The sequence below is a fragment of the Calidris pugnax genome, unplaced genomic scaffold (genome assembly GCF_001431845.1).
Source record: "Calidris pugnax isolate Ruff unplaced genomic scaffold, ASM143184v1 scaffold4, whole genome shotgun sequence".
Taxonomy (NCBI): domain Eukaryota; kingdom Metazoa; phylum Chordata; class Aves; order Charadriiformes; family Scolopacidae; genus Calidris; species Calidris pugnax.
Window position 1 is genome coordinate 6,403,955 of NW_015090781.1, and position 26,298 is coordinate 6,430,252.

General features: G+C 45.5%; 1 protein-coding gene across 2 annotated transcripts in view; it reads left to right on the plus strand.

Moving 5' to 3' along the window:
* Positions 1–26,298, plus strand: part of MXI1 (MAX interactor 1, dimerization protein) — a 50,444-nt gene that overhangs the window by 1,321 nt on the left and 22,825 nt on the right. The window contains exons 1-3 of one of the 2 annotated variants that reach the window (XM_014958607.1): positions 435–495; positions 1,180–1,312; positions 18,840–18,869. In XM_014958607.1, the coding sequence (XP_014814093.1) occupies positions 438–495; positions 1,180–1,312; positions 18,840–18,869 (221 nt within the window). In that variant the 5' untranslated portion in view covers positions 435–437. Of the gene's footprint in view, positions 1–434; positions 496–1,179; positions 1,313–18,839; positions 18,870–26,298 lie in introns of those variants that run through there. The other variant, XM_014958599.1, reaches the window with a different exon arrangement.

Below are 26,298 nucleotides of genomic sequence, written 5' to 3' on the forward strand. Positions count from 1 at the left end.
CCCTACATTCCCCAGGCGCCCCCGCGGCGCCGCCCGCCCCTCCCGTGAGCGGCGGGCAGAGGTAAACAAAGTGCTGTGAGGCGGCGGGGGCGGCGGGCGCGCGGAGCGGGGTGGCCTGAGGGGCCGGTCCCGGTTCCCGCCGCGGGGCTGAGGGGCCGGTCCGGGCGGGGAGCGGGAGGCGAGCCCAGGCGGGGTCTCAGGGGGGTTGGATCCCGGCAGGGCCCGAAGTGGGGGTAAATCCGGGCCGGGTGGGGGCAGCGCTCGGGCGGGACGGGTGCGGGTCGGGGATAGCTCTCGCCTCGCCGCCTCCCCCGGGGGTGGTGGGGGGGGAGGATCCCGGTGCCGGTCCGTCCTCCGGCATTTCCTCGCGTGTTTCCCTTTGCTACCCATCGCTCTCTCAGGAGAGCCGTCGTCCTCCCCCCCCCCCCCAGGTCCAGATGATCAACATCCAGCGGCTGCTGGAGGCGGCCGAGTATCTGGAGCGAAGGGAGAGAGGTAATGGGGGGAGGAAGGGTGCTGGGGTAACGGCCCGGCCCCGGGGGGAGCGGGGCTGGGGGCAGGGGTGTCCCCGGAGGGGCCAGAACGGCCCTGGCCGAGGGGGTCGTTGTGGTGGGCTGGTGGTAAATGACTGAATGGTGAGGGGTTTGGTGAGGGACAGGGCTGACAGGTCCTCCCGGAGGCTGTGGCTGGGGGGGAAGGTTGTTGCAGAGAAGGGGGGAGACAGAGGTGAGTGCGTTTTCTGGAAGGCAAAGTGGGGATTGGCGTGAAAGTTTCCCACTGGGCAGGAAGGATGGTGGTGGGTGGGTCGCTCTGGCTTTGCAGAGCCATCGATGGCACAGTGAGCTGTGCCTGGTGTGCCTGGTTCAGATAGCTTGGACAGGAGGGGAGAGAAGAGGCGCTCTCTGGGCTGTTGTGTTTTCTTTTGATGTTTTCAGGTGTTTGAGTGGTGGTGTCCTTCCTCCAAGGTTGGCAGAGCCTTTACACTCCCCTTCCTTTCTTTTCTCCACCTCCCAGTCCACTTCCCTCTGAACACATCATCACTCATTTCCCTGAGCTGTTGTGGTTAAGGGCCTCCCCAGCCAGGCTGACGGATGGGTTAGTGGTGAGGCCTGCCTGCTGACTTCTTTTTTTTATTTTTTTCTTTTTCTTTTAATGCCCTGCCTGTTGATCCTCGTGCAGAGTGTGAACATGGCTATGCCTCGACCTTCCCCTCAGTTCCAAGTCCTGGACTACAAGACCCAAAGCCCAGGAGGAGGCTGAGCCGGGCAAGGAGACACAGCGGCAGTGGCAGCAATGCAAGTATTGCCAACAGGTATGATGTGGGCAGAAAAGCATGGGATGCAGGGCTGGCCGGGGGGATAAAGCTGAAGAGGAAAGCTGGAAGCAGAGGGGAGAAACTCAGCCTGTGGGGAAAATGGGGAAGAGTCTGAGCATAGGGGGATTTGGAGCTGGGACACACAAGTACAGCATCCCTTCTGGATCCATAGCGCTGAGAGCAGAGGGGACACAGGGGAGCTGTGTCTGAAGTGGCACTGCCAGCTGAATCTCTGCCAAGGCTCAGATGCTGCAGAGGGAAGGGGAATAGGGAGATCTGTTCCTCGGGTTCAGGGAGGAGGTAGGCAATAGCTATTCCCATTATATACAGCTGATGTCTTTCCAACCCAGAAGTCACTGCTTTTAAGGGATAGCGTGCGTGCAGCCTGAGTGCTTTGGGATTGTAATGACAGGCATGATTTGAAGCAAGGAAATTATGTTTTGAAATGGATCCCCTACAACAAATGGGAGAGAGGGAGATGACTGGCTGCTCCATACAGTGTGTTAGAAATTCAGTTCAGGAAAACAAAGCTGTCTTTCACTTTGCCTTTTTGGGCAGTGGTGTTTCCTGGCTTTCTGATTGCTTGGTAATTGTAGAACTCCACGTTTTTGACACTTCTCTCGTTATACAATGCCATATTTCTTAGTGTCTTCAATCTAGAAGAGACAACAGGATTAAGCCTGCCATTTGGTGTTGTGGTAGGATCTGCCTCTCCTCTCTTGTTCTGTTCTTTTTGTTTTTTCTTGCTTCCTTCTGTAGAATTGTTCAGACCTTGTTGAGACCTTCTGGGATAGAGAAACTTTAGAAGCATAAAGTATCATTTTGAAAAGGCAATTGCAAGCTTGCTTTTACTGCAGCAAGGCCTGTGCAATCCATAAAATGGTGGCAGGTGGCTCAGGTGATTAAAGCTTTCTTAAGGCCATTGGGAAGGACCTGTAAAGGCCTAGGGGAAAGGTGCCTTTGCTTGCAGTGATTCTGCTTCGGCAGCATTTGATAATAAAGGTTGTTTGAAGTGATGGTAGGACACCTTGCTCCGGGCAAGTTTTCTTCATCAGGATCAGCATATCCTGAGCTCTTTGTGTGCCGTGTGCTTATATTTGCTTCCCTCCTTCATCCGGCCTCTCCTGATTTCAGGGCAGTTGTAGCCCTTTACTGTTTTCCATGAACTAAAGTCCCAAATCCCAGTCGCTTTGTCTTGGGAAATGATGGCAAATGCTGAATTGAGATCTGTATTTTTCCCCTCTGGGTTTCTCACATACTATTTTTCCATCCCACACCTCTTTCTCTCAAAGGCCTTTGTCATGGCAACCTGCCCTTCTCCAGAGGAGGGCTGGAAGCACATCCCCCTCAGGAGCTCCTTAGCACCGAATCCAGCAGCCTGTGGGCTAGGGAGGGATGCTCAGCGTGCCCTGCCGGCACACAGCCCCCAGGCACAGCTCTCCCAGGCACCTTCCTGTGCTCAGACCAGCCCCTTGGGCCATTTAACCTGACAGGCTCAACAGTGTGAAGGGAAAAGGGAACAGAGAAGCAGAAAAGATACTTTCTAGACTTACTTCAAACCTTCAAGGAATACTGAGGTCGGATTGAATCCTTGGAGTGAGAGCGTTACCCAGCGCGTTACCTCCCATGCATTGGCCTCAGGGAGTGACCAGTGTCAGGTCTGCTCTAGGCAGGGACCAGAGCAGGTCTTTTGGGGAGCTCACACCTTACACACGCAGTTGGAAATAGGAGTTTCTTTTAGCACAAGTCGTAGCAGCTTGTGCTTGCTGTAGGAGATGGCAGGCCTTCCAGATGGCTGCAGTGCCGGGAAGTGACAACTGTGAAGTTCAGGGTGCCTCCAAATTCACTGCAGTGTGTTTTGTGTGACGCTGGGTATAGCATCAGCCTTGTTTAAGGAAGGCTCTGTATCATCCCTTCCTGTTAACATCAAAGGGACAATTCAGTAAGATGTGTCTAGTGGAATTTGAATGGACTTTGAATTAAATATCAGGCCCTTGATGAGGGGCAAAACTTACATTTAATGTGAGAGTTTCTTAGACTGTTTTTGTCTCCAGAATGTTTAGTTTAGTGAAATGATGCATTTAAATCTTGTGCAGATCTTGTCATTTAAAAGCCTCCTCTCGAGCAACCTGGGCAAAGCACAATTGTTTTCTTTTTTTTTTTTCTTTATTTATGCACTTTTAGAAATTGACACGTGTGCATTGTTGTTGGTCTTTATTGAACCAAATAATGCATGATTATGTGCAGGTGCAGGATATTTACAGAGCCTGGGTGCTCTTTAATTCGTAGTTTAAATCCAAGTATTTCTCTTCAGCATTTGCAGCCCAAACATGACAGCTCTCTCTTCCCAACATGCTCTGAGCTGTCGTGGCACAAACACCCAGAAAGTTCTGGGGAGCAGGCAGCCCAGCTCTGGATGGCAATGGTGGAGCAAATCTTATTCTTACAGAATGCATTCCCAGTCCCAGCAAAATATTTTTTTTTTTCTGCCCCAAATAGGAGTGTGCAGATAAAAGAGAGAACATTGCTTCGTTATTTCTAATTTACATGATGCATTTGTAAAGAAGGATGGTTTGTCTCAGTTGTGCAACCGGCAGCGTGCAGATTGCTGCAGAGGGGTTTCCCTCTGCAATCCTCAGGACGTTATCTGTATGGATGTGTAGTGTTTTGCATGGGTATTTGAAAGACCTAACGTTGCGTGCTGTGAGTTAAAACCTGAATATATTTTAAAAATACGCAGTCTTGCTTTAGTCAGAGATAATTAGGTACTGAAAATTACCCACCTGCCAAAAATGTGGAGAATCACAGTCACTGTGACCTGAAGTGCATAATAAACAAGGGAAACTTTTTTTTTTAAAACTCCCATTTAACACATAGTGAAAAACAAAAAGACCAAGCAAATTCCAAATCAATTAGCCAATCTGTACTAAATTAGAATTTAATTTTGCCTCTTATTTTTTTTTTAATTTGCACTTAACAAAAGTATCTTCTGTCTTTTGGACTGGGATGAAAAATTAGCTGAGATTTATTGTAACATAAAGTATCACTTACTTAATGTTTGTTCCTTCTGAAGACGTTTCTGGGACAGAAGCTGAGTTCTGAAAACTTGCTGGAGAGATAAAGTTCTCCATGCTGGAAGTACAGTTCTGTGGATATGTTAACTTGCACTCCATGACACTGGAAACTGCTCTTACAGACCCTATATTTGCAGTTCTAAACAGACCCAGTTATTCATTATAGTTAGTTAGCATTAGACTGGTTTGATATTTATACATTTTGGAAAATAATTGAGAAGACTTTTTAATCAATTTAAGTTGTTGTGTCAGCAGGAAATAAAATAAACAGCAGGGATGCTAAATGATTTTTTTTCCCTCCATAATACAATCAGTTTAATGAAGTTAAGATTTATAAAGGAATCTGAAATTACGTTACAATATTAGATTGTCATTTGTGTTTTGTGTTTTTTTTTTAGACTCTCAGGCATGTGGAAAAGCCTGTTATTTTTTGGTCTGATGCTGGGGAAATGCCAAGCACCCTCCCAGCAGTGCTAGGAGCCCTCAGCTCTCCCGGGAGGCCTGTGTTGTTAAGGGCACTCAAAGAATCTATTACTCAGTTCCATGGGGGAGGGTTTGATCTCTGTCCAGTTTCTTTTTCCTTTCATTTTCCTCTCTTCCCATTATCCTCCCTTGTGGCTGAGGCTGCTTCCCAAGGGCCTTTCAGACATCTACAGTCCTGGGTGCAGGTTGCCTGCAGAGCTTGGAATCAGCAGCTGTAATGGGTATGGTAAGGCATTTTGGACATAGTGTCTTGAAAATCTGGATGTCTGGACTTCTTTGCCCTTCTGGCTGTTCTAGTGACGTACCTCGTTTTCTTTGTTGTTGCGCTCTCCTCTGCCCCATTTGAAACTTTTTTTTCCACACTTCTAAGCCCAGTTGCTCAGGTTTGTGCTGGATCCTCTCTGTAGCCCTCCACTCATAACCTTTAAAGGGTTATGAGGGTAGGGCTTGGGGCTTTAGTACCCTCAGGTTCTCTTGGCTTTAGTACCCTCAGGTTCTCTTGGCTTTAGTACCCTCAGGTTCTCTTGGCTTTAGTACCCTCAGGTTCTCTTGGCTTTAAGCTTAATTTGCTCTCAGTGTCCCTGAGCAAGGACTGGTGGAGGGGGCAGGTAGGTGTGCATTAGTACCTCAGGTGATGGCTTCTTGTGCCACAGGTTCACAAACACGGGTGCAGAAGCTAAAAGGATATGGCATGTGTAGCTGCGAGTCAGCTTTGGCTGGCTGGTGTGCAAGAAAGCCTGATTTACCAGAACAGCAGTGCTCTGCAACTGTACCTTCCTGTGCAGGGAAGGAGTGGGGGGGGTGGTAACCGCTTGTATAAGCCCAGTTTTAAATATATCTTTTCTGTCAGAGGAGGTTCACTGTCCCCCCAATTGCACTGACGACTGAGTACCTGGCAGTTTTCAGCCTCTGGAGTTAGCACAGGGCTGTAATTCTGATTTTACTGAGGGAGAGGGGGACAGGGGTCTGAGTGGTTTGCCTGTCTTAAGTGAGAAATTCCTGAAAGAGCAGATTGCTGCAGCAGCCCATGTTGTTCTACTTTTCTGCACAAAGCCTCTACCCCTTCTTCAAGTCCCAGAGAGCTGGCCTGTGAGGGTTTTTGTTGACAGCTTTGTTTCTTCCTAGCCTCTATCAGTTGTTATTTGTTTCTGGATCATACTTTGTTTATTTGTTTGGAGGTTTTTGTGTATTTTATTGAGTTTATTTTTTTTTTTAGATGCTTGCACTGGATCACACCTTACTCCACAGCTAGTGGGAGTTGAGTTTTGACTTGCTGTGTGTAGGTGGGTTAGAATCTGGCCCTTGTGTAATATGTTGGGGACAGAGACTGTGCTTTCTGTCTCAAGCCTTGTAGTGCCAGGGAGCTCTGTTGATGGCTCAGGACTTGGCTTTGCTTTCTATAGTACAAATTCATGTGTGTAAAACAGAGAATGGATGAGATTTGCTCTGCCATGTTTTGATTTATACCACGTTTTGATAACATACAAACAGTGTGATTACTATCTGGAGTCTTCATGCTGTTGTTGAAATTTTGCCTAGAAATAGTTAGAGATGGGATCTTGCCATCCAGTAGAAAATATATATTAATATGCTGGTTAACTTTTCAAGAAAGGAAAACTGGACAAAGCTGAGCAGTTAAGGATTGTTTCTCTGTTACAGATATTGAGAGGGACTGATCAGCACTGTTGACTGTAGTTAAGTGTGAGCATGAGTTCCTTTCCAGAAAGCATAATGACAATTTGAGTGTCAGACTGGGAAAATGAATTGCTGGTCCATGCACGAGAAGCAGATTCCCCCCCTTATTAAAACTCCACTGTCTTCTGTGGGGTTGTGCTGGATGCAGTTGGTCAGAGCAGGTTGGCAGGTAGGGCTGGACTCAAATAGCTCAGTTTGGCCTCAGCACATCCCATGTGCCCATTTGATGTGATTTGCCCCAATGCAGTCTGCAAGTGTAGACAAGCAAGTCATCGTGATGCTGGAGTTTCTGAACCTGCTGGCACTAAATTGTGCCTTTCCTTGTCTCTGCTCATCTACATCAGAAGCTAAGATCCTGCCAACAATTTGGGAGGGGAAAAAAATAAAATGCCCCATGCAGGTGAGGTTTTGTATGCAGTGTTTTTTCAGTGGTGCTTGGCTTTGCAGTACTACAACTGGCAGGTTACCAGGCAAAATACAGAAAGTGAGGGTGAACCCAGCAACTGGCACGAGAAGCATAAACCCCACTCCCTAATGAGGAATGAGGCCTCTGAAAGTGCTAGGGCTGATGTAGCAGTTTCCATGGGGGAACCCACTGTGTTCCCCTTTGTCACCCTGTTTATTTTCTAGCTCTCCAACTGGGAAGATCCTGCAGAACTGCAGTTCGTGCTTTCATTTTTGTATTAGTAATATACCCACACATAGGGAGATCTCTGTGGCAGGGAGTCTATGCAGAAACCCATAATTGTGGGCTGAATTTATACTTTGATACCTTCAGTAGGTGTAAAATTTAATTTGTAGTCTCTGTCTGAGTTGTGCAAAGAGGCTTTTGTGTAAACTGGAAGCAGGCTCAGTTGTTGATGCTATCTGCAGCTTAGCTATAATTCACTCCTTCAGCATCTGTCTGCCGTGAATTGTCGCTCTCTGTGGCTGAAGGCCTTATGTCCTCCCAAATTTGGGGGAAGCCTCTCCAGGAGTGTGCTGTTTGGCAGCAGTGGGAGTCAGTCAGGGCTCATGCTGTTGGTGTTGCAGCGCTCTGCCCGGGTAGAGCTGTGCTGGGACTGCTGGGGGCTGATTTGCGTCACTGATGGCAGTGCTCCTGCAGTGACAAAAAACTTCAGGTTTCAGTTCTTAGGGCCTTTTGAAGGGTGAAGGTTGTTAACCCCGGCTCCTAGAGAGATTTGGTGCCCTCAGATGGTGGGGAGGATATTTTGGCCAAACCTGTTGATCTGTTCCTGGAATTTCCTCATTTTTTCTTCCCATATATTCAGGATACAGTCAATTCACTGGTTTAAGTAGTATGTCTTGTGTGTCAGGTGTTTGGGTTTTTTTCCCCTCTTGCCATGTTTGTACCCTTTTTGTGTCTTTGCTGTTTAATACGTGATCCGCAACACGTGCAGGGATTTATCCTTCATGCTTTTGTTTAACCTGACCTGATCCTTTGCTTGACAGTGAATTGGTTGTCATTTGTCATGTTGTTTCCTTTTCCTTCCCTCTTTGTAGGTAAGACTGACTTTTTCCTTTCTCACTGCTGGTTGACCTTTCAATTCTACTTCTCTTTCTGACCCAAACAGACCAGTCTATGTCGTGCTGCTGAGTTAATTCTCTTTCTTATTGGAGTTCCTGCTGTTGATCATCTCCTGATCTCCTCCTCCTGACAAACTTCTGCCCAAATTCAAAGACTGACTTCTGTTTGTTCTCCTTTTGAGAGTGTTGGCTCCTACTCCCTACCCCCTTTGAACCAACAAAGATAGGATTTGTTTTTGTTGACTATTTTGGGCTCTCTTGATCAGAGGTTGTGGGTCTCTGGGGCTGTGCACTTGGCTGACCTTTGCCTGGATCTCTTCTCTATGAGACACTGCCTTGTTGATCAGCTCGGAGGGAACAGGCCTGCTTTTTCCATCCTGCTGGATATATTCCCATCTCATTTCTGTGTTCCCTACTGTACTTCCATTCTCTGATATGAAAGTGATTTCACTTCAGTTCTGTTGCTTTATGAATCCAGTTTGAAGGAGCCTCGATGATTTCCAACATTATCTTAATTACTTGTTTGTACTTTGCTGCTTGCTCTGTGACAAGTCGGCATGTGGACTGAGAGCAATTCTTTTGCGTGTTTTGATTAAAGTTCTTCTGCATAAATAAGTCAATTATTTTCTGAACACTTCTCATTTATCTCCTTCCATCTGTTACACCATCAAGGAGGGAGAAGTTACAGAAAGGGACAGATGACTTTGGGATTGCAGTTGAGGCTATTGCTCTGGTCATCATTGCCCAGGTGCTCGGGCAGCCCTAAAGCCATGTATAGTTATGGTAAGGTGACATGGCACCAGTTCTGGATTGCCTTTAACTGTTAGGCTACAATCTGTGGCAGTTCATGAACTGTTTCACAAGTAGCTTGGCCATCTGGGAGCAGTGGGAGGCAGCCACCTTGCTGCCTTCGTGTTAGTTACTGCTGCTTGTGAGCCAGAACTGTAAGAACAGAAGAAATCAGAGCTCTTCTGTTTTTCCTAGCCTTCCTTTTTCATGGATCTCCCAGATGCTAGATGAGTATGTCCCTGTTTGACAGAATATAACCCCACTCATCAGGATGTCTGGGTTCTCTTCCTGATACTGTTACAGCCTGTGTAAGTTGTTATGCCTCAGTTTCCCTAATGCAGTGTGTAGCTAACAGTGATGTTAACAGTATAGTTAAGTATATTTCCCTTCCCTTCATCTCCAGGCACAGTATTGCAGCAATATAGTTGTAACATGAGAGAGAAATAACAAGTCTAAATAGAAGTGAGGAAAGTCTGGCCTGGCTCACAGCCATACAAATGCCATCAGTTTCTTTTCAAACAAAGTGCGTTTCAGTCAGGTGGCGTTTACTCAAAAAGCCTCATTTTCCCCAGTGCATCTGAAGGCAGTTTCTTTAGGTCAGGAGATGTGTGTTGCAGAGAAGTACATGTTCCCCAAACAGACTGTTTCTCTGCGGATGACATTGCTAAGGCTATTTCTGGATATGACCATCTTCCTCGAAAGGGTAACGAGTATGTGGGAAGAAGCGTGGTACAGGGCAAAGGGCTGGCGTGCTGGGCCCTTGGATCATGTCCTGAGTCTGCTGCCGAAAGGCTGCAAGATCTGGACACGTCAGATGACCTACATGGGTCCTACCATCTGTACATTGTATGGTTCCCCCCATCTGTACGTTGGGGTCATGTGCACGCTTTTCTGATTCTGTTTTCAGGAAGCAGAATCAATGGTTTTGAGCTTGTGGCTGTTTGAAACAAAATGAGACTTAGGATTCTAAATTTTCTAGGTAGCTTTGAAAATTGCTTCCTATGCCTTTTATTCTCTTTCTGTGAATCACTGTGATCTGTCTGCCGTGCGAGCACCAGCAACTATACTGGTTCTCCTGTGGCCTTGGAAGAGACTGAATCCCTGACTGTGCAGTGAGACTCATGGAGCCTGCTGGAAATCAGCGGGGCAGGGACCTCACAGAGCTTTCTGCAGAGTCAGGCTTTACCCTGCTCTTTAATATGCTTGAATATTCAACAGAGAAAAATTCATTAACAGAGATATTAAGGTATTAGAAGGGGATGGATGAAGTCTGTGCCTCATTCTAATTAAATAATTCATTTTGTTTCAAATGATCTGTTCATGTTGATCGTGTAGGGAGAGTGTCCTTCCCAGGTAGCAATTGGGAGGGACATGGGGGCCAGCACACATCTGACATTAGTGTGGGGAAGTGTCTGTATTGTGCTGTCCTTGTTCTATGCTCTGCTCTGCCCTGTTCATGGGGGAGCTTGGAGGTGCTGTGGTGAAGCTGCCTGACATTTCTCCTCACTAGGTCCTGAAAAACATGGTTTTGTCAATGTATTTGGAAAAAACCCAAAAAAGTCAGGAGTCTGTCTACGAGAAGCTCAAACTTCCTTGCATCATGGATCATAGACAGGAGTCTTGCCTTGGTGAAAGCAAAGAGTATGCTTTTTCCTGACCTGTGAGAATCTACCAGAATTTGGCCAAGTTCTAAATTATTACAGCAAATGTTGGCTGCTGCATGTCCAAGGGAGGTAGGCTAGAGTTTCTCTACTGAAATGGCTAAAGATACCTCCCCAAATGAACATACATCAGCCTTTGTGTGTGAGCCCCTTCTGATGTGGTTAACTGTAGGCTGGGAAGGGAAGGAGGTGGTTTCAGTAGGACCTTCACTCACTTGTCACAGAAGTTAGAAGGCAGACAAATGGAGCAGTGAATAGCACATTGGAGCATTTGCTTCACTCCTGGCTCCAGTCAGCAGCCCTGTGTACATTCAGCAAGTCCCTTTCAGCCTGCCTTGTTATAGGAGACCCCAAATAGTCTGCTGTTCATATTATGATTTATGGTTTTTTCCAAGGTGTGAACCTGGGATCTGAGCTGCAGAAGTGCTGATGATGCACAGCTGCATCAGCAGCAGTTGTGCTTTGAATGTGTAAAGTGGCCCAGAAAACCAGGCTCTTGGGGGTCTTCATAGAGGCACCCAGGGGGATGAGAAGCTGCAACTCTAGTTTCCCTGTTTCTTAGCTCCCAGTTTGGAAACCGAGGATATTTGACAATAAATGTGCTTGTGAGCTGCCGAGCTGCTGCTCTCGGTGAGCCTGTAAGGAAACCACCGGTTCTGTATTCAGAGCAGGGCTTGGCTTGGGGCCACGCCTTGAACAATGAGGAGAAAACAAAATATTGAATAGCTGCTTGTTCAGCAAACCCAGTTCCTCTTGGCCGTGCAGGGCCCTGCATGAGGGAGTATGTGGGATGGGGTGGTTTTCTCTTAGCACTTGGGGCTAGGACCGGCCTCTGCACGTGGGGTCTGCGGTGGTGCAGGAGAAGGCTCACACCAGCACACTTGGTCTCAGCCTGTGCAGTGGGGAGGGAAACCAGCTGGGGACTTCTTTGCTGGCCCAGATTGGAGAAGTGAATACAAAACAACATTCTTGCTGTTCTCTGGCCTGGCTTGGAAAACCCTTCCCCTGTAGGGTGCTACCTTGTGCTGCTTATTGGGGTGTTGGTCCGGTTTTGGGGAGCTCAGCTCTGGGACTGGAAGAGGCTTATGGTGCTCCGCAGGGGAGAGCTCTCATCCTGCTCTTTCCTCCCTTGTGCTGAAAAAGCAGAACACGTGCCAGCAGAACAGCGTGCTTTGTTTGGGACTGCGGCTGCAGCTCCTTCCCCACGTGAGGGTTATGCCTGATGTGCCTTATTGGATGAGTTTTATTGTTAAAAGAAGTATTACTTGGTTTTCGTTCCCAGCTTAGATTCTTCTCTGGCACCTTGCACACCGGTGTCTGAGAGCAGGGCTGGCTCACTTGGCAGACAGTGGGCAAGACATGAGGGCTGGGTTATGGTGGGGCTGGTTTGTTGGGTTTTGTGGTTTGCAGCGTTGGGGTTTTTTCCTCCCTTTTCCCACTTGCAGCTTTCATTTGCCTTTTTTTTTTTTTTTTTTTTTTTTTCCCCAAAAATATGCATACAAATGGTTTTAGAAAGCAGGGATCTGTCATTAGCTATCTCCCTGTCAAGTTCTTCTAGGTGACGCGGCCTCATTAATTGTAATGCTTATTGTAATAGTGTAACTGTCTCAGAACAGATTTTCTCAGGAGCCAATTCACACTGCTCAGTCAAGTAGCAGTCTTAGCAGCTCTCTTTTGTTGAGATGCTACTTTTTATTTATATCTCTCAGTCGAAAAGAAGCTAAAATAAAAATTGTCAAGATTTTTTAATCCAGTTTTGCTGTCGCCTGTTACTGCTACTACACAAAAACTTGGGTCCATCCATTCCTCCGGATGACAGCTGGTCCCTTTCTCCTCAGTTTTGAAGCAAAAGCAGTTGAGGAAGGTTTGGAGTTTTAGAGGAAGCGTCAGTGTTTGAAGGAGATGTCCCCAGAATGGAATGGTACAGGGGACCTGTGGACCTTGCTTTCTTCTGGGGCAGTTTGTCAATTAAAATCAGTGATTTCTGTGGCGATCTATGAATTTTGGAAACAGTTGAACTGGAAGGATTTCTTGAGTCTGGGTCCAGTCTGTACAAATAGAAGTCTAAAGCCTAGATGGTCTAATAAATTGCTATCTCAGTTTGTTATATTACAGCCTGGGAAGGCCAGACCTTACGTACTTCTTTCCTGGCCTTGGAGAAAAGAGACAGGGCGGGTCAGAGTGTGATTTTCAGTGTTTGGGCAGGAATGGGGCTAAGCAGGTACTGAGTCTGTCCTTGTGAATTTTCCGTATGTTAATATTGATCATCTCTTCAATTCCCCTCCCTCTTTGCCATGCATTTATCTTAGTACATAAAAACAAGTATATTCCTTTTTCACAGAAACTTTCCTAAGTTCTGAATCCACCCCACTTCTTGCATGGGTCAGTTTATGAAATCACAACATTTTCTGCAGGATTTAAACATCTTCTCTTTTCCTAACACAGTTGGGGTATTGGTTGGTTTTGGTTTTAATTGCTGACAACTCTCTTTTTTTTCTTTTCTTTTTTTTTTTTCCTTTTTTTTTTTTTTTTTGTCTTTTACCCAAAAATCAGATGGCACAAATGTCCTTGTTAGGTATCTCTATGGGGTGCCTGGGAACAGCAATCCACCAATCCATGCATTATCCTGGGGGCCAGGGAACCCAAATTAGGTACCCTGCTCTGCCGCAGGCTTTGGGAAATCATTTAGAATTTCTGTGTGTTGGAGGTGTTTCCCCCTGCATAAAAAGCATTAGGGAATAGTTAATTTCTGAAGTGTTGCAAACAGTGATTATGAGGAGCAGTACCAAACTGGGAGGAGCTGTATAAATTCTGTAGGTGGCTTTGAAGGCATTTACTTCTTCAGGGGATGTGTGCAGTGCACCTTTTAAAGTTGTTTCTGACTGAGTGTTGCAGGAGACTTTCAGGATACTTTGTAGAAACCCAGGGGTAGGTGACTTCCTGCAGTTGTGAGCTGGACGAAGGAGCTCTCTTCCCCTTCTTGAGCTGAAAAGAGACTGTGGGGCCATTTCTCCTTTTCCAAAGGTGAATAAACACGACCAGTTGCCAGTACGGCTGCATCCCCGTCCCTGCACCCCTGGAGAATGTGAACTTTGGAAAGGACCTGGCTTGATCCTGGGAAAAGAGCTTTGATCAGAGCCTGAGGAGGAATCTGATACCGTGTCCATCTAAGAGTGACAGAAAAACTAGCCAGAGTTTGGGGCCAGGTTAATCTGGTGCATCTCCATTGACGTCAGTGAGAAGGTGAAACAGTCTGTACTCTCTCCTCACTTCGGCTCCTCATGGAGAAGCATTTATTCTGAACTTCAAGGCCAGGCAGAGTAGGGGGATCATGGGATAGTAATGGGTAAGATAACTTTTGTCTCTAGTATTGCTTGGAAGGAAGTGTTTTGTTAGATTTGCTGATATGTAAGGCTGAGGTGAGGCTCTTGTTGGACTTGAGGCTGATGCTTGCAAAGGACATAAGGATGGCAGCAGAAGGACTTTGGCTCCAGCTATGTCATCTCCTGTTCAGCTGCATCCCACTTCTCTCCAGGGAGCTCTTGGCAGTGTTGAGTGCCATAAACTGCTGTGGTCCTGAGGCTCCTGTGCAGCCCTCCAAGAGCCAGGCTCCTGGGCCTCCCAGAGGTGAGGGGGGCTCACAGCTCCCTTAGAAACTTAGCCCTTGAGCATCACTATCTGGGCAGGAAGATTTCAGTCTTGTGAAACTATGGTTAGTCTTACTGTAGGGCTGAAAGCCTTGCCCTGCTGCTACTGGTGGAGCTTCTCCATAAGCTTCCCAGACTGTGGCTTGTGCAGTTGGTTTCAGAGACTGCTTACAGTGTTGACCCAATGCTACTTGAAACCCTGGCAAAACACTGGGGTTCTTCAGCCAGTTTTGTTTTGTGGACACAGGCGGATTTAAAATCAAAAAAAGTTGTTGGTCACTCTTCATTTGTTTTGTGTTGTCATTTGGCTGTTTCCAATAGGAGTGATTTCTGAGGAAGAACTTGCATAAAAGAGAAAGCAGTGATGTAGTTCCCTGGTTCCCTAGGGGTGGTTGATTTTGGCTTGGTGAATGGAAGGAAGCATTTCCTGCAGGGGAATTTGGTGGCCAAATGAGTGGGTGTCAACACAGCCAGAAGGTGGGACAAGTCTGTAAAATGAAGAAGAATGAGACTGTACGTGGTGTGATGGTGCATAAGCAGCAGAGGTTCCGTGGTGCTGGCTCTGTGTTGGTATTAAGGACGTGCATTGGAAGAGGTGATTTTTATTACCCCCACCCCCTTTACCTGGCAGTAGTTATGGCCAGCAGCATCTTCTGAGCCACCAGTATCTCTGTTGGGATGCAGGTGGAGCTCTTGGAGTTCTGGGCTCCTCGGGAGACAAGAGATGGTGCCAGATACAGTTGGGAGGGTGCCCAGTTAAAAGGAGGTGACAGGGTCAGTGGTTCTAAACGCTACCCATGTATGGTGTGGGACAAGGACTCGAGGGCTGTGTTTTCCCCCTAGAAAACAGTTACCTCGCTAAGAAGTCAAACCAAAATGCAGATATGCTGCAAATGCATTTGTTGGGCTATTTATCAATATTAAATGTGTAAACCAGAAAGGTCAGCTGTGTGTTTAATGTCATGTGGCAGCTTTGTGATTTTAATTACAGTAAAAAAAAAAAATAACCCGATGACAAATGAATTCAGTGCTCTTTAGAGCTTGTTCCTCCCTGACGCAGTTTGTTTTGCTGGCTTACCTGTGCTGAGGGCAAGTTTGGCTGCCTCTACCATAGTAGGAGGGGTTTTTAAGAAAATGGGGTAAAGTAATAAATTATTTACAATGTCGTCTTCACTGGGGGAATTCCATGTGTAGCTTAATGTTTCAGCAACACCTTGTTACAGTGTTGGATAGCAAGGTTGCAAGCAGTATCATAGTAACTGGTACAAAAAAGGTTGTTGCATCTGACCTAAAATTGGAGTGACTGACAATTGCTGCTTCCCAGTTTCAGGTATCTGGGGTAAAGAGGGATAAACTTCAGTCTCTCCTCTTCCAGCTTACTGTTGTTCAAAACCATGATGGGGACTGCTTTGCTGTTTTTTGTTGTTGTTTGCTTGGCTTCTTTATGTTAAGCTTCTAAACACCTTTCTTGATCTTTTCCCAAGCCGTTTTCAAAACGTAGTCAGCAGGATCCTCCTCCTTATATAGCAATCCTTCAGTTTTTAGGGGTAGTTATGAGTTTGGATGTTTTAGATTTATTGTTAATGAACTGACTGCTGTAGAAACCTGACTTTTAAATGAGAACCCTGCAGACGGTTTGCGCTTGGGCTACTTTTAAATTGCAGCTGTGGTTTTGAGCAGTGCCAGTACGTGTGCTTGGGCTTCTGTTTTCCTCTCTGAACGTGTCCATACCTGCTTGGCTGTGGTTTCAGTTTTGTAGGTGGGGGCAAGGTCCTGTTTGCCCTGTCCGCCTGACAGTGGGGATGTGAGCTCCTCTGGTTTGTGGTCCATGCTCGACACGGTGGCCTTATTTCAGTGAGTGACACAGGCTGTGACTGGCTGTCAGCAGCAGCAAAACAGCATCACGCTGAATGCACCGGTTCCTTGCTGCTGTAAAGGCAGAGTGTTACAAGTAACCCTGTTCCCTGAGTGCTGCAATAGTTTACAGCTGTAGTGTTCATCCTGTACCTATCAAAAATCTGGCAATGACATACAAAGATGGAGTTTTGATTTCAGTCTGGTGATACTCTCTGGGTTCTCAGTTGATGATAAGACCAGCTTGGTAGAAGAGGTCCAGTTACATTTGTTTCTCTACCTGTTTAAAAGCTTATTTTTTTTTCCTGAGTGTAGTATCGATAGAGGTTCCTGTACTTTTTTCCACTTCACTGACAGTACTGTCCTTGTTTAACTCCAAATAAATCTTAGTAACATGTGCAGCCCAAAGACGAGGAGAGAAAATTAATCTCTAGATCAGAAACTTCAGAAAATGAAATGATTTATGAACAGAAACGAGTCGGTTTTTTTTCCTGTATCTGTTGTCCAAGCAAAGAGAAAGTGGCACAGAAAATAAGAGTTAGTGAATGGTGCTAGTGGGGAGTGGTACTCTTTTATTTTTCCCCTAAATTTAGGTGAAAGGAAAAATTAAAACTTTTTCAAATGTCTCCAGTAAGACTAAGCAAAGCAGAGGCAGGTAAGGGAAGTAGTATCCCCATAGGATTCATTCAGCTTTGCTGAGATTTTTTTCTTTTGCATTCAGCTTCAGTGGGAAAGTGTTGGGGGAGGAGGTTGGAGGGCTTGTTTTTTGCCTTGCCACCGAGATGGTTAAAAGTCACAGCATAAATTTCCTGACTTGGTGAAAAGCCTGTGACCCCTCTCAGTTGTCTTGTTCATCAGAAGGCAGATAGGTAATAAAGAGTCTCCTGTGTGAGAGGAGTAGGGAGAACCTGCTGTTTTAATTTTGTTCACAGCAGTGGGCTCAACTTTGTTCTTTCAGTGCTGGCCTTGATAATTGGCTCGATATAATATAGGAATTCAAGCTATTGCATATCTCTGGCTTTATAACTGCTAATGTCATAGCCAAGAGGAGTGCAAAGTCTCCTGCAGGAACATACAGTAAATAAGAACAATAAGCGTGTTCCAAAGAACATACGGGCAGTGGTTTTATAGGGCATCAGTTCAGCCTTGGTAGGTTAATTGACATCCAAGTTGCCTGGACAAATGGATTTTGCTGGTTTAGACTCCGTGGGGGTTGTGGGGTTGATTTGGGAGATTTTCTGGACTAAATATGTTCGTGTCTCTTGGTTCCTGGCAACCAGACTTAAGGGTTCCTCTCTTTTTGGGAGGGAAGGATTTGCTTTGGGAGTTTCCTCCACTTCAGGAGTTTGGCTGTGGTGTTCCTTGCCTTTAGGATATTCCAGATCCTGTTTTGCAGGGTACCTTGCACAGACATACGGTGAAGTTTTGTTTTTCCTCTGGCCACCCGCAGCTCTCAGCCACGGATAGCTGAGACTCATTTACCTTGGTGGGTTTTTTTCAGACTTCCGTGGTTTATTCATCATCTTCAATGAGGTTCTAACACCTGTTAAGGGCTCCTCCTCCCTTTTTTTTGGAGAAGCATTTAATTATGACAGGGTTTCCCTCTGAGCACATCCTCCATTCAGTTCCCTAATTGTAGAATTCTCTGTGGGATTCTCCAGATGGGGGATAGAGGATAATCTTCTCAGAGCTCCGGAAGAAATGTGATGCCAAATTACAGAAAATAGATCCTTTTTATTAAGCTCTTGGGCTCCTTTTACTCTTATTTTAAGGTGACCTTCTGTTAAAGAGAAATGTTGGATAAATGGCTATCCTTTTTAAATTATCCTCAACAACCTTACCTGGGTTACTAATAACATTGTTAGATTAGAAATCCTGAAAGGATTTAAGCTTTTTTTTTTTTTTGCTGCTCGTGCTGTCATCACAGAGAGCGGGAGAATGAACTTGCCTCCTTCCCTTTTGTTTCTGGTTGGTCTCATTTTCAAGCTGCGAGCTCTGAATTCGGGAGTGCTGGCAGGCTGCTTGGCGGGGCAGGCAGGTATAAAGACAAAAGCCCCCTCCTTTGTGGAGTGGTCACAGTGCCACTTCATGGGTCACTTGCTTCATTGCAAGCTAGTGCCCTGGCAGTGCTGTTTCAATCCCCAAGGGGTTTCCAGGCATCCTAAAAGTGCTGCTCAGCGCCGCTGATGTTTGCAAACATGGCAGTACCGGCCATCCCGTTCCCTGCCCAAACGCTGGCCCTATCTGGAGTTCTACTAAGTTTGCTAAGGCTGGCACGTGACTGCTGAGGGGCTCCAGGGGCTGTCCTTACAGAGCCAGTTCTTCTGGGAGGTTCCCATGTATTTGATGTGCAGGAATTAGTACTCGATATGCTCCTGTGTTAGAAAATGATAGCAATATTTTACAGGGAGAAACTAAAGCACAAAGGCATGTAACTGCAGTCCCGTTCTGAGTTGGTGACAGAGCCAGAAGTGGTCTGGAAATGGCTGACTCTGGTCCCCTGTTCTAATCATTGCCTCTCTTGGAGATTTTGTGTGCATTTAAGTCTCCAAGGAACACTTTCTGTAGCACCAGTAAGGGTACCAGCTTTGCACGTAGCAGGTAAATACAGACTTAGGAGGGGAGGAATCTCTTGTCAGCAGGGAGGCTGAAGTTACAGCTATAGATTTTAATGTATGTAGTTGGTTGGCTTTACACTACAATATGCCCCTGGGGATGTGTACAGCTTGTAGTGCTTGAACTTTGGTGCCGAGAGGTCAGAGGTGGCTAATCCAAATTTTTGTTTGTCTTCCAGGTCTACGCACAACGAACTAGAAAAGAACCGGTAAGTAGCTAATGAGCTGAATTCTAAGAAATGCAAGCCTAGTGAGTGTAATGTGCTTTAACCTCACACATGCAGATGCTGTTTGATCAGCTTAGACAGCTGTGAATGACCACATGGCATCACAGAGTTTTAAAAGTCTGGGGGGGGAGAGTGGGGGGGTAAGAAACAAAAAAAATCTGGAGAAAGCAGCCTCGGTTTTGGTTGGGTTGGTTTTTTTTTTTTTTCCCCTCTCTCTGAAAAGCAAGAAGTGACCCAGTTTTGTGACTAATCTGTATGCAGAGTAAATACTGTTCTTCTCCTGACACAGTGAAATCTGATTGGGGCACTTTCCATACATGAGGTTGCTACGGGATCAGGTTTCTTGGGCCCTGGGTAGTACATGTTACCATGAACCGAAGGGCAGAGCCCTGTGCTCTGCACCCTCTCCCTCCCACCCCTCTGCCAGGCTGGGATAATCTCTGCTGCCCAGAAGAAAATACCATTGTCCAGAGGCTCAGGGGTCTGGCTACCCATGCTCCTGTGGAGACTCTCTTCTAACCTGTTTTAGGTTTATCCTTGAATCTGAAATTTTAGCAAGCCTTACAGTTTTGTTACTTGACTGGCTCTGCTATATGACTCAACCCTTTTGTAACAGGAGTTAAAGTAAGATAAATACCATTGAGCCAAGGGGAGCTAGTTCACACACAGATCAGATTATCGCCTTCCATTCAGGATGCTCTAGTTAAGGTTGTGTCAGGGTTCCCATTATAAACTTATCTTGGCTCTTCTGTGGGATTTTAGGAGGGCTGAGTGGGGGGTGTCTGTGTTTTTTGTGGCTGCTGGAACAAAGGCAGTGTGCTCTGGCCAGCTGCTTCTATGAAGAAACCCCCAGGGTGGGAAAGCTGAGTCTAAGTAGGTTGACTGCCTCCTCTTCCCTCTTAGCAGCCATCATTTAACAAGGGATGGGAGGACTATAAGGGTGGCCAAAGAGACACAGAAGCTTCAAGCCAAGGGTGTACTTCTATTCAGACAAGATCTTCCCATGTAGCTTCAAGGGAATCGGAGCTCGATACCTCGTGCATCATGTTGCCTTCAGTTTCCCCCACATCTGCTGGTGGATGGGCATTTTCTTCCAGGCTGTGCTTCTCCTGGTAGCTTTGAGAGCCTACAGAGTTGTCATGGTCCTGCCTTTGTGAAGTGATGCAGGGAGGTTTTTTTTGTTTGGGTTACACTGATCCCCAGATCTCAACCTTTCCACTCCCAAGTTGAGCTGTGTTGAGAAGTGTTGGCTCCCAGGTTTTCCAGTGCTCTCTACGGTTTTATTTACCAATGAGGGAAAGAAAATGCAGTGTTTGGGTCTGACCCAGAACAGAGGGTGCTTTTCTCTCCATGACAACAGTAAACCGTCACTAATTTTCAGTGTGGTTATTTGCATATCTAATTGTTACTGCAAATGCTGCTTGCCCTCAGTACAGCTTTAGAGCAGAGCAATCCCCATCTTTCCCTATACCAACCTGATCCTCTCACATTTGCCAAGTTCATCTGGATATGTGACTGTCTTTTTTCCAGTGTCAGGCTTGGGGGGGCAGACAATGAAGCTTCAAACTCTCTCTGGGTAAGATCTCAGCAGCTGGAGTTACAAACTTACTGTCCAGCTGAGGACTGGCAAGTACTGATGGGTTTAGGATATGCCTGATACCAGCTGTCTGTAGGAACTTTCTGCTTGGATTCCCTGGCTTTAACTTGGGACAGTAGTGCTACCTGGGGTGAGGATATCATGAGAATTGACTACTCTCCAGCATTTTGTTATATATGTTACTAGTGAGGGGAATATTATTACCTGTGCTTCCCTTTATGCCACCTTTTTCTGAAAGTTGACAAGCTGTTTGCTTGCTACAGAATTTGTCTTCGCATTCCCAGTTGGTGTTATGTCTCTCTCGTCCACGTCCTCCATCTCAGTTATGCTCCCTAGCCTCTAGCTGCTCCAGGTTGAAGACTCCTAACCATCAACCTTCTCAGCAAGGTCTTTCCATCAGGGATTTCCATTCCTGATGCATTGCATTCCAAGTCTGTGCCTCAGACATGGTTTTACAAGCCCTTGGTTTTCATCCTTCTGGGAAGGGCACACATTTGATCACACTGTACTGGTCTGTACTGGTGAACTCCAGTATCTGGGATCTTTGGTCAGGACCTGTTGCTTCTGGTTTGGGGTTGTCTGTCCCTTAGTGCAGATGCTATGGCCTGACCAGCCACACACATCTGCAAACCCAGTTAGAGTCCATAGTGGCTACGCTGGGTTTGCAGTGCTTGTTACCAACGATTTGGACGGTGAGTTTCAGACTGGAGACACTTATTTTCAAACACCACAGCAGCGTTTTTTTGAGTGGAGGGGGCAGCTTCCTGGTTAGATTTTCACCACGTTTTATTTGCTGTGTCATTGAGTTTGTCAGTGTCTACAGACTTAACTGTTGCAAAGATAAAAGCCCTGATACTAATGGCTTTGTGGCTGGCAGGTGCTCATTTTCCCTATTATTTGAGATTATTCCTTTTGAATCTCACTGTTATCTCTGTTATTGACACACACTATAATTTTCAAAATTGTCCACTATTAGGTCTCTGACTCTGGTTTTTCCCCTCTTGTCTGCGAACAGCAGCCTTATGTTCACTTAAATTTTGTTTTAACCCATTCAAAAATTACACAGTTTCTTTCAAGCAGTAGCAAGAGAATAGTAGAAAACCAGAATGCTCTCCTCCTCCTTTTTGAATATGCGATTTAACTTGGATTCAGTATTGCAAAGCTGATGATATTTCAATGCATCAGATTAAGAATCTTGTGCCCCCTTTGATGTTGAAAAGTGACTAAAAAATACTTTAAAATTAAAGCAATGTTTTAAGCTCCACTCCTTTTCTTCGTCTTGAAATATTTCATGAACAATCCAGTGGTTCTGCTAAGGAGCTGTTTGATCTGGTACCAAATATTACAGTTAATATTTAAGTGATTTCTCTTTCTGCTTTGATTTGGTGTTTTTTTTATCTGAAGAGATTGCAGTGACATTTATATAAGGGGCTTTGTTTGATTTATAAAAGATTAAAGTTAATTTATAGTTATTATCTGTCATTAATCCTCATGTTGGAAAATTGTTTGTATTTTTTTATTTAATGGGTATGCGTTTCAGTTTATCTCTGCCCAGGATGAGTCATAGCTTGCATTTAAACAAGAAACCAGTATTCTGCTTCTCATTTGCTGCAAGGCGTAACTAAAACAATACTTTTTAGTCCTTTAACACGCCTACCAAAAAAAACCATTAGTAAGCAACACCCCATGATTTTCTAAAAGAAAACACGATAAGGCAAGTGGCTGAAAGATGAACTTTGCTAGTGTAATGTTTTCTCAAAAAAGGTTAATAAATACAATTCAGTGTTAAGTTAAATGGTGTGTGTTATATAGATAGCAGAAATAACTGTTTGTCTGTGAGCATTTTTAGACACGCGCCGTTTTGGAAGGATGTGGTCAGTGTGGTGTTAAGAGAAGGGACGCGGAGCCGAGATGACTTTCCTGCTGCTCTGTGAAGTGGCAGTTCTGGTAGACCAACATGGTGGTGGGGTCTGTCAGAAAAGTTACAACCCCTGATAGAACAAGAGAGATGTTTGTAAAGCTGTTGATCAGATTTAAAAAAAGAAAATATGTTTTTCTGTATATCCTAGATTCATCTGTTTGGTTTTAGTGATGGCTGTGTTGTCATACAGAAGGAAGGAAAACAAAGCTGAGTAATTGGGTAAAGAATAAGTTATTAGGGCAGATTTTTTTTATGGTAGCAATAATGTAGTTCAAACAAAAGATAGATCCGAGGAGGGAAAGAAACCTTGGGAAGAATCACTGAAATGAGAATTTTCTGAAGATCTCTCAGAACTTGTGGCTCTGCAAAAACACATCATTTAAAATGAAAAAGGATGAAGTCTAAAGGAGACAAAACTCCTTCTAAACCAAGTTGCTAAAGGGTTGTGTTTAGTGTAAAAGCACAAAATGAAGTGATGTAAGTTCCCGTTTCTCTGATTATCTTTTGAGATGATCAGAAGCAAAGTGAAGACGACAAACACACAGCAGTGATCGAGCACTGTGTTTTCTAGCCTTTCTCTTACCAGAATGCCCCATCTATCTTCTGTGATTCTCTCCTTGACATGAGAGGCTTTGTTGCAGGGTGTTTCTCCAAAACAGTTTCTCACAGCGAGCTGCCTGTTATGCTGGGTTGCGTATTTGAGGTAGAGATGAGGTAAAGGAAAAACCCTACTGAACATTTAGGAGAAAACCATGACCTGGGTCAGCTTGCACTGAAATGTGAGGCCTTCTGAGGCCCTGCAGCAATTGCAGTTTGGTTCTGTTTCTCTAGAACAGGGGCTTGAATGTACCTACTGGCAAAATGCAAGAGAAGAAAGGGAAAGCATTTAACGTTGGTCATTTAAATAGTGCAGACATGCTGTCTAGGCTGGGAAAGGTAGAGGGAAGGAAAATGAAAGCATCCTTGCTACTCTGGATAGACATGGATGGTTGTGCTTTTGTAGTGCTATACATACTTGCCAAGGCAATCAGATCAGTGTTTGTCTTGAACCAACTAATCAATGTGGTGTTGAGTTCAGTGCCATTTATCAGGAGAGCTGGAACAAGAAATTAATCCGGTAAATTTCATTTGTTCTCTGGAGTGGGCTTTGTTTTCATGTTAAGTTCATGTAGCAAATGTTGACAGCACATATTGTTTTCCTCATTAATAAAACTTGGAACCTGGGATGTTCCCTCCAGCGGTCAAACCATGGCCAGCACAGCTGAGCATGCATCTTCCTTTGACGCATCCAAAGGTCAGAGCATGCACTGAGCCAGCTTGCTCCTCGTGGGATCTGTAGTTAAACCCTTCTGTCTCCGGGGCCAGGATGGACCAAGAGCTGGAGGTAGTGAGCTGTCTTCAACTCTGACACTTGGATGACAGATGTGTCCATTTTCAGCTGGAACTAACAATTTTCAGGAGAGCTGAAGCATGTTACTCTAGTTTAGGAGATCTGGATAGCTTATCACAGAGCTGTGCCTGGTTTTGCTCAACCTGGAGGGAGTGAGGTCTGTGGTTTGTGGAATAAGGCTGTTGGAGAGATGTGCTTTCTGGATACGTTTACGCTCTGTCATCGTCCACTGTCAGTCTGCCTTTTGCTGTATTGTGGTTATTTCTTTGCATTTCTCTGGGAACTTGCCAGTCAGATGCTGTAAAACTGGGATTGGTCTCTGGCTGGGCACCACCCTTGTTCATGAGAAGTGCCTCCTTGTGCAGAAGTAGCATTTTGATTCCCTTACAGTCAAAAGTCTGCAAAGGCTTTGTTTCACACTGGCTGGGCAGCAGAACATTTTGAACTCTGAGTAAAGCTGCTGAAAAGGGACAGTTAGTCTCCGTGCCAAAATTCGAAGGAAACAAAATGATCCTCATTTTGTTGGACGTGTTTTAGTACTGCTTATATTGGAATTTCTAGTGTCAATATGATTACAGAAGGGAGACTTCAGAGGAAACCCCCATCTTGGAAAGAAACATGCTCTGCAGTCAGGTCTCCCCACTTACTGCCTGAGTTCTTGCATTCAGCATCCTGTAGTTAAGATTTCCAGAGTACTGAATAGAAAAGGTATCAAATGTTAGGTTCCTGTTATTTACTTCTTTCAGGGAGCCAGGAGGGGGTCTGGTATCTGCTGTGGGTGTGTAATGAAAGCAGTCCTGTGTACTTAGATGGTATCTGATTTGGAGTGCATCGTTGCTAGCTTTGCTTCTTGAATCTCTTTCCAAACTTGCATCCTCAAATTTCTACTTGGGTGTGTTGCCACAGTTTGTTTTTTTTTTTTCAGGCTGAACCCTTTCCAGTTCTGTGTGTTTATGGCTGTCATAAGGAAAATAGCGACTGGGCAAATCCCCTGTGTAACCAGTGAGCTTGAACCGGGGAAGAGTCTGGCCCTAGGTAGGAAGGCAAGCAGTCAGCTTTCCTGGCTCAATTTTCAGTCGTGTCAGGGCTCTGTACTTGCCATATCTCTCCCAAATACATCTCTGAAGACTTTGCAGCCACCTTTTTTTGTCTTTTTTTTTTCTTTTTTTTTTTTTTTTTCTTGGGGGGTAATTTTAAAATACTTTGCTGACCCTCAAACATTTTTTTGCTTGAAAACACCCCTGAAAGCTGCTGCATCGATGTTCGTTCACGTTGTGTTATCTCTGGAGCACTGTGACTCTGACTGTGGGGTAGAAGGTACAAAAGTGTTCTTGGAGAAGCTTATGGTCTGAGTGCCGTGGTGTCTCGGGGTGCTCTAACAAGTGCTTTTTGCAGAAAGAGGCCAAGAGCCTGCTGTGATTGTGACTTTGCAGCCCCCTTTTTTTGTCTTTTTTTTTTTTTTTTTTTTTTTTTTTTTCCTGGGGTGCTGTTTGAAGCGCTGAGAGCCAGAAATTCTGATGCAACACCTCTTCTTGTTCAAGTGACTAACATTGCTCATGGGCCTGAAAGCATTACTAGCTAAAAGCCACTTGGGGAATTTCTGCCTTAGAGAAGATGAGGTAATAGGAATATAATTTTTGAGACAGATTACCTGTTAACTACAAGTTTCAGGAATTTGTACTCTTGGGGCAGAAGCTGGAGTTGTCTGCTGATCTATAGCTGGTACATGTGTTGAGGGTACTATGGAAACATAGCCCATGCAGACTTGTGATAACCAAAGGAAATTCAGTGTGGGATAGGAAATATAGGCAAGAAACTTTCTCATTCTCATTTCTGGGTGTGGCCCATCTTTGGTAAAGTGTCACAACTTTGAGGACCTGTAACCTTAGGATGTGCCAAGAGGGGGTGGGAAGAGTCAGATGCCCCCATTTAACAGGTGAGGAGCAGAAGCTGTCATGGATCCAGCGCCAGGAGTAATGGGCACGTGGGAACAAGTTTGCATTGACCCACTTCTTTGCTTTGGTGATCCACATCTCCTGTCAGTTGCTTGCTTTTCCCCTCCTTCACAAAAGTTTGCCTGTCCCACCTCTGCTTCCTTCAAAACCTCATCCTCACTCCTGGTGCCCCCCGTGGTGTCCTCCCTCAGTGTTGCCAGGAGGTGCTACATGACACTGTCTTGCTGCCCTAGGGCCTTCTCCCATCTGAAGAGTGAAGAGGGGCACAAAGTGAAGGTACCTTTGCTGCTGTGGATAGCTGGGAGAGTTTGGCACAGTATGGTCCTATCACCCCACAGTTTTTGGTGCTGTGGTGGATAGTGCAAGTGTGTAACAGGCGTTTGTAGCCTTGTCTGGGAAATGAAAGCAAAGGGCTTCATCTCGCAGTTGCTGTGGTTGTGACCTGGCTGCAAATGGTGCTGGTCACCCCAAGCAGTTTGCAGAGCTGTGGGCAAACAGACCAGGCAGGTTTCCTCCCAGACAGCACATGTGACAACCATAAAAAATTA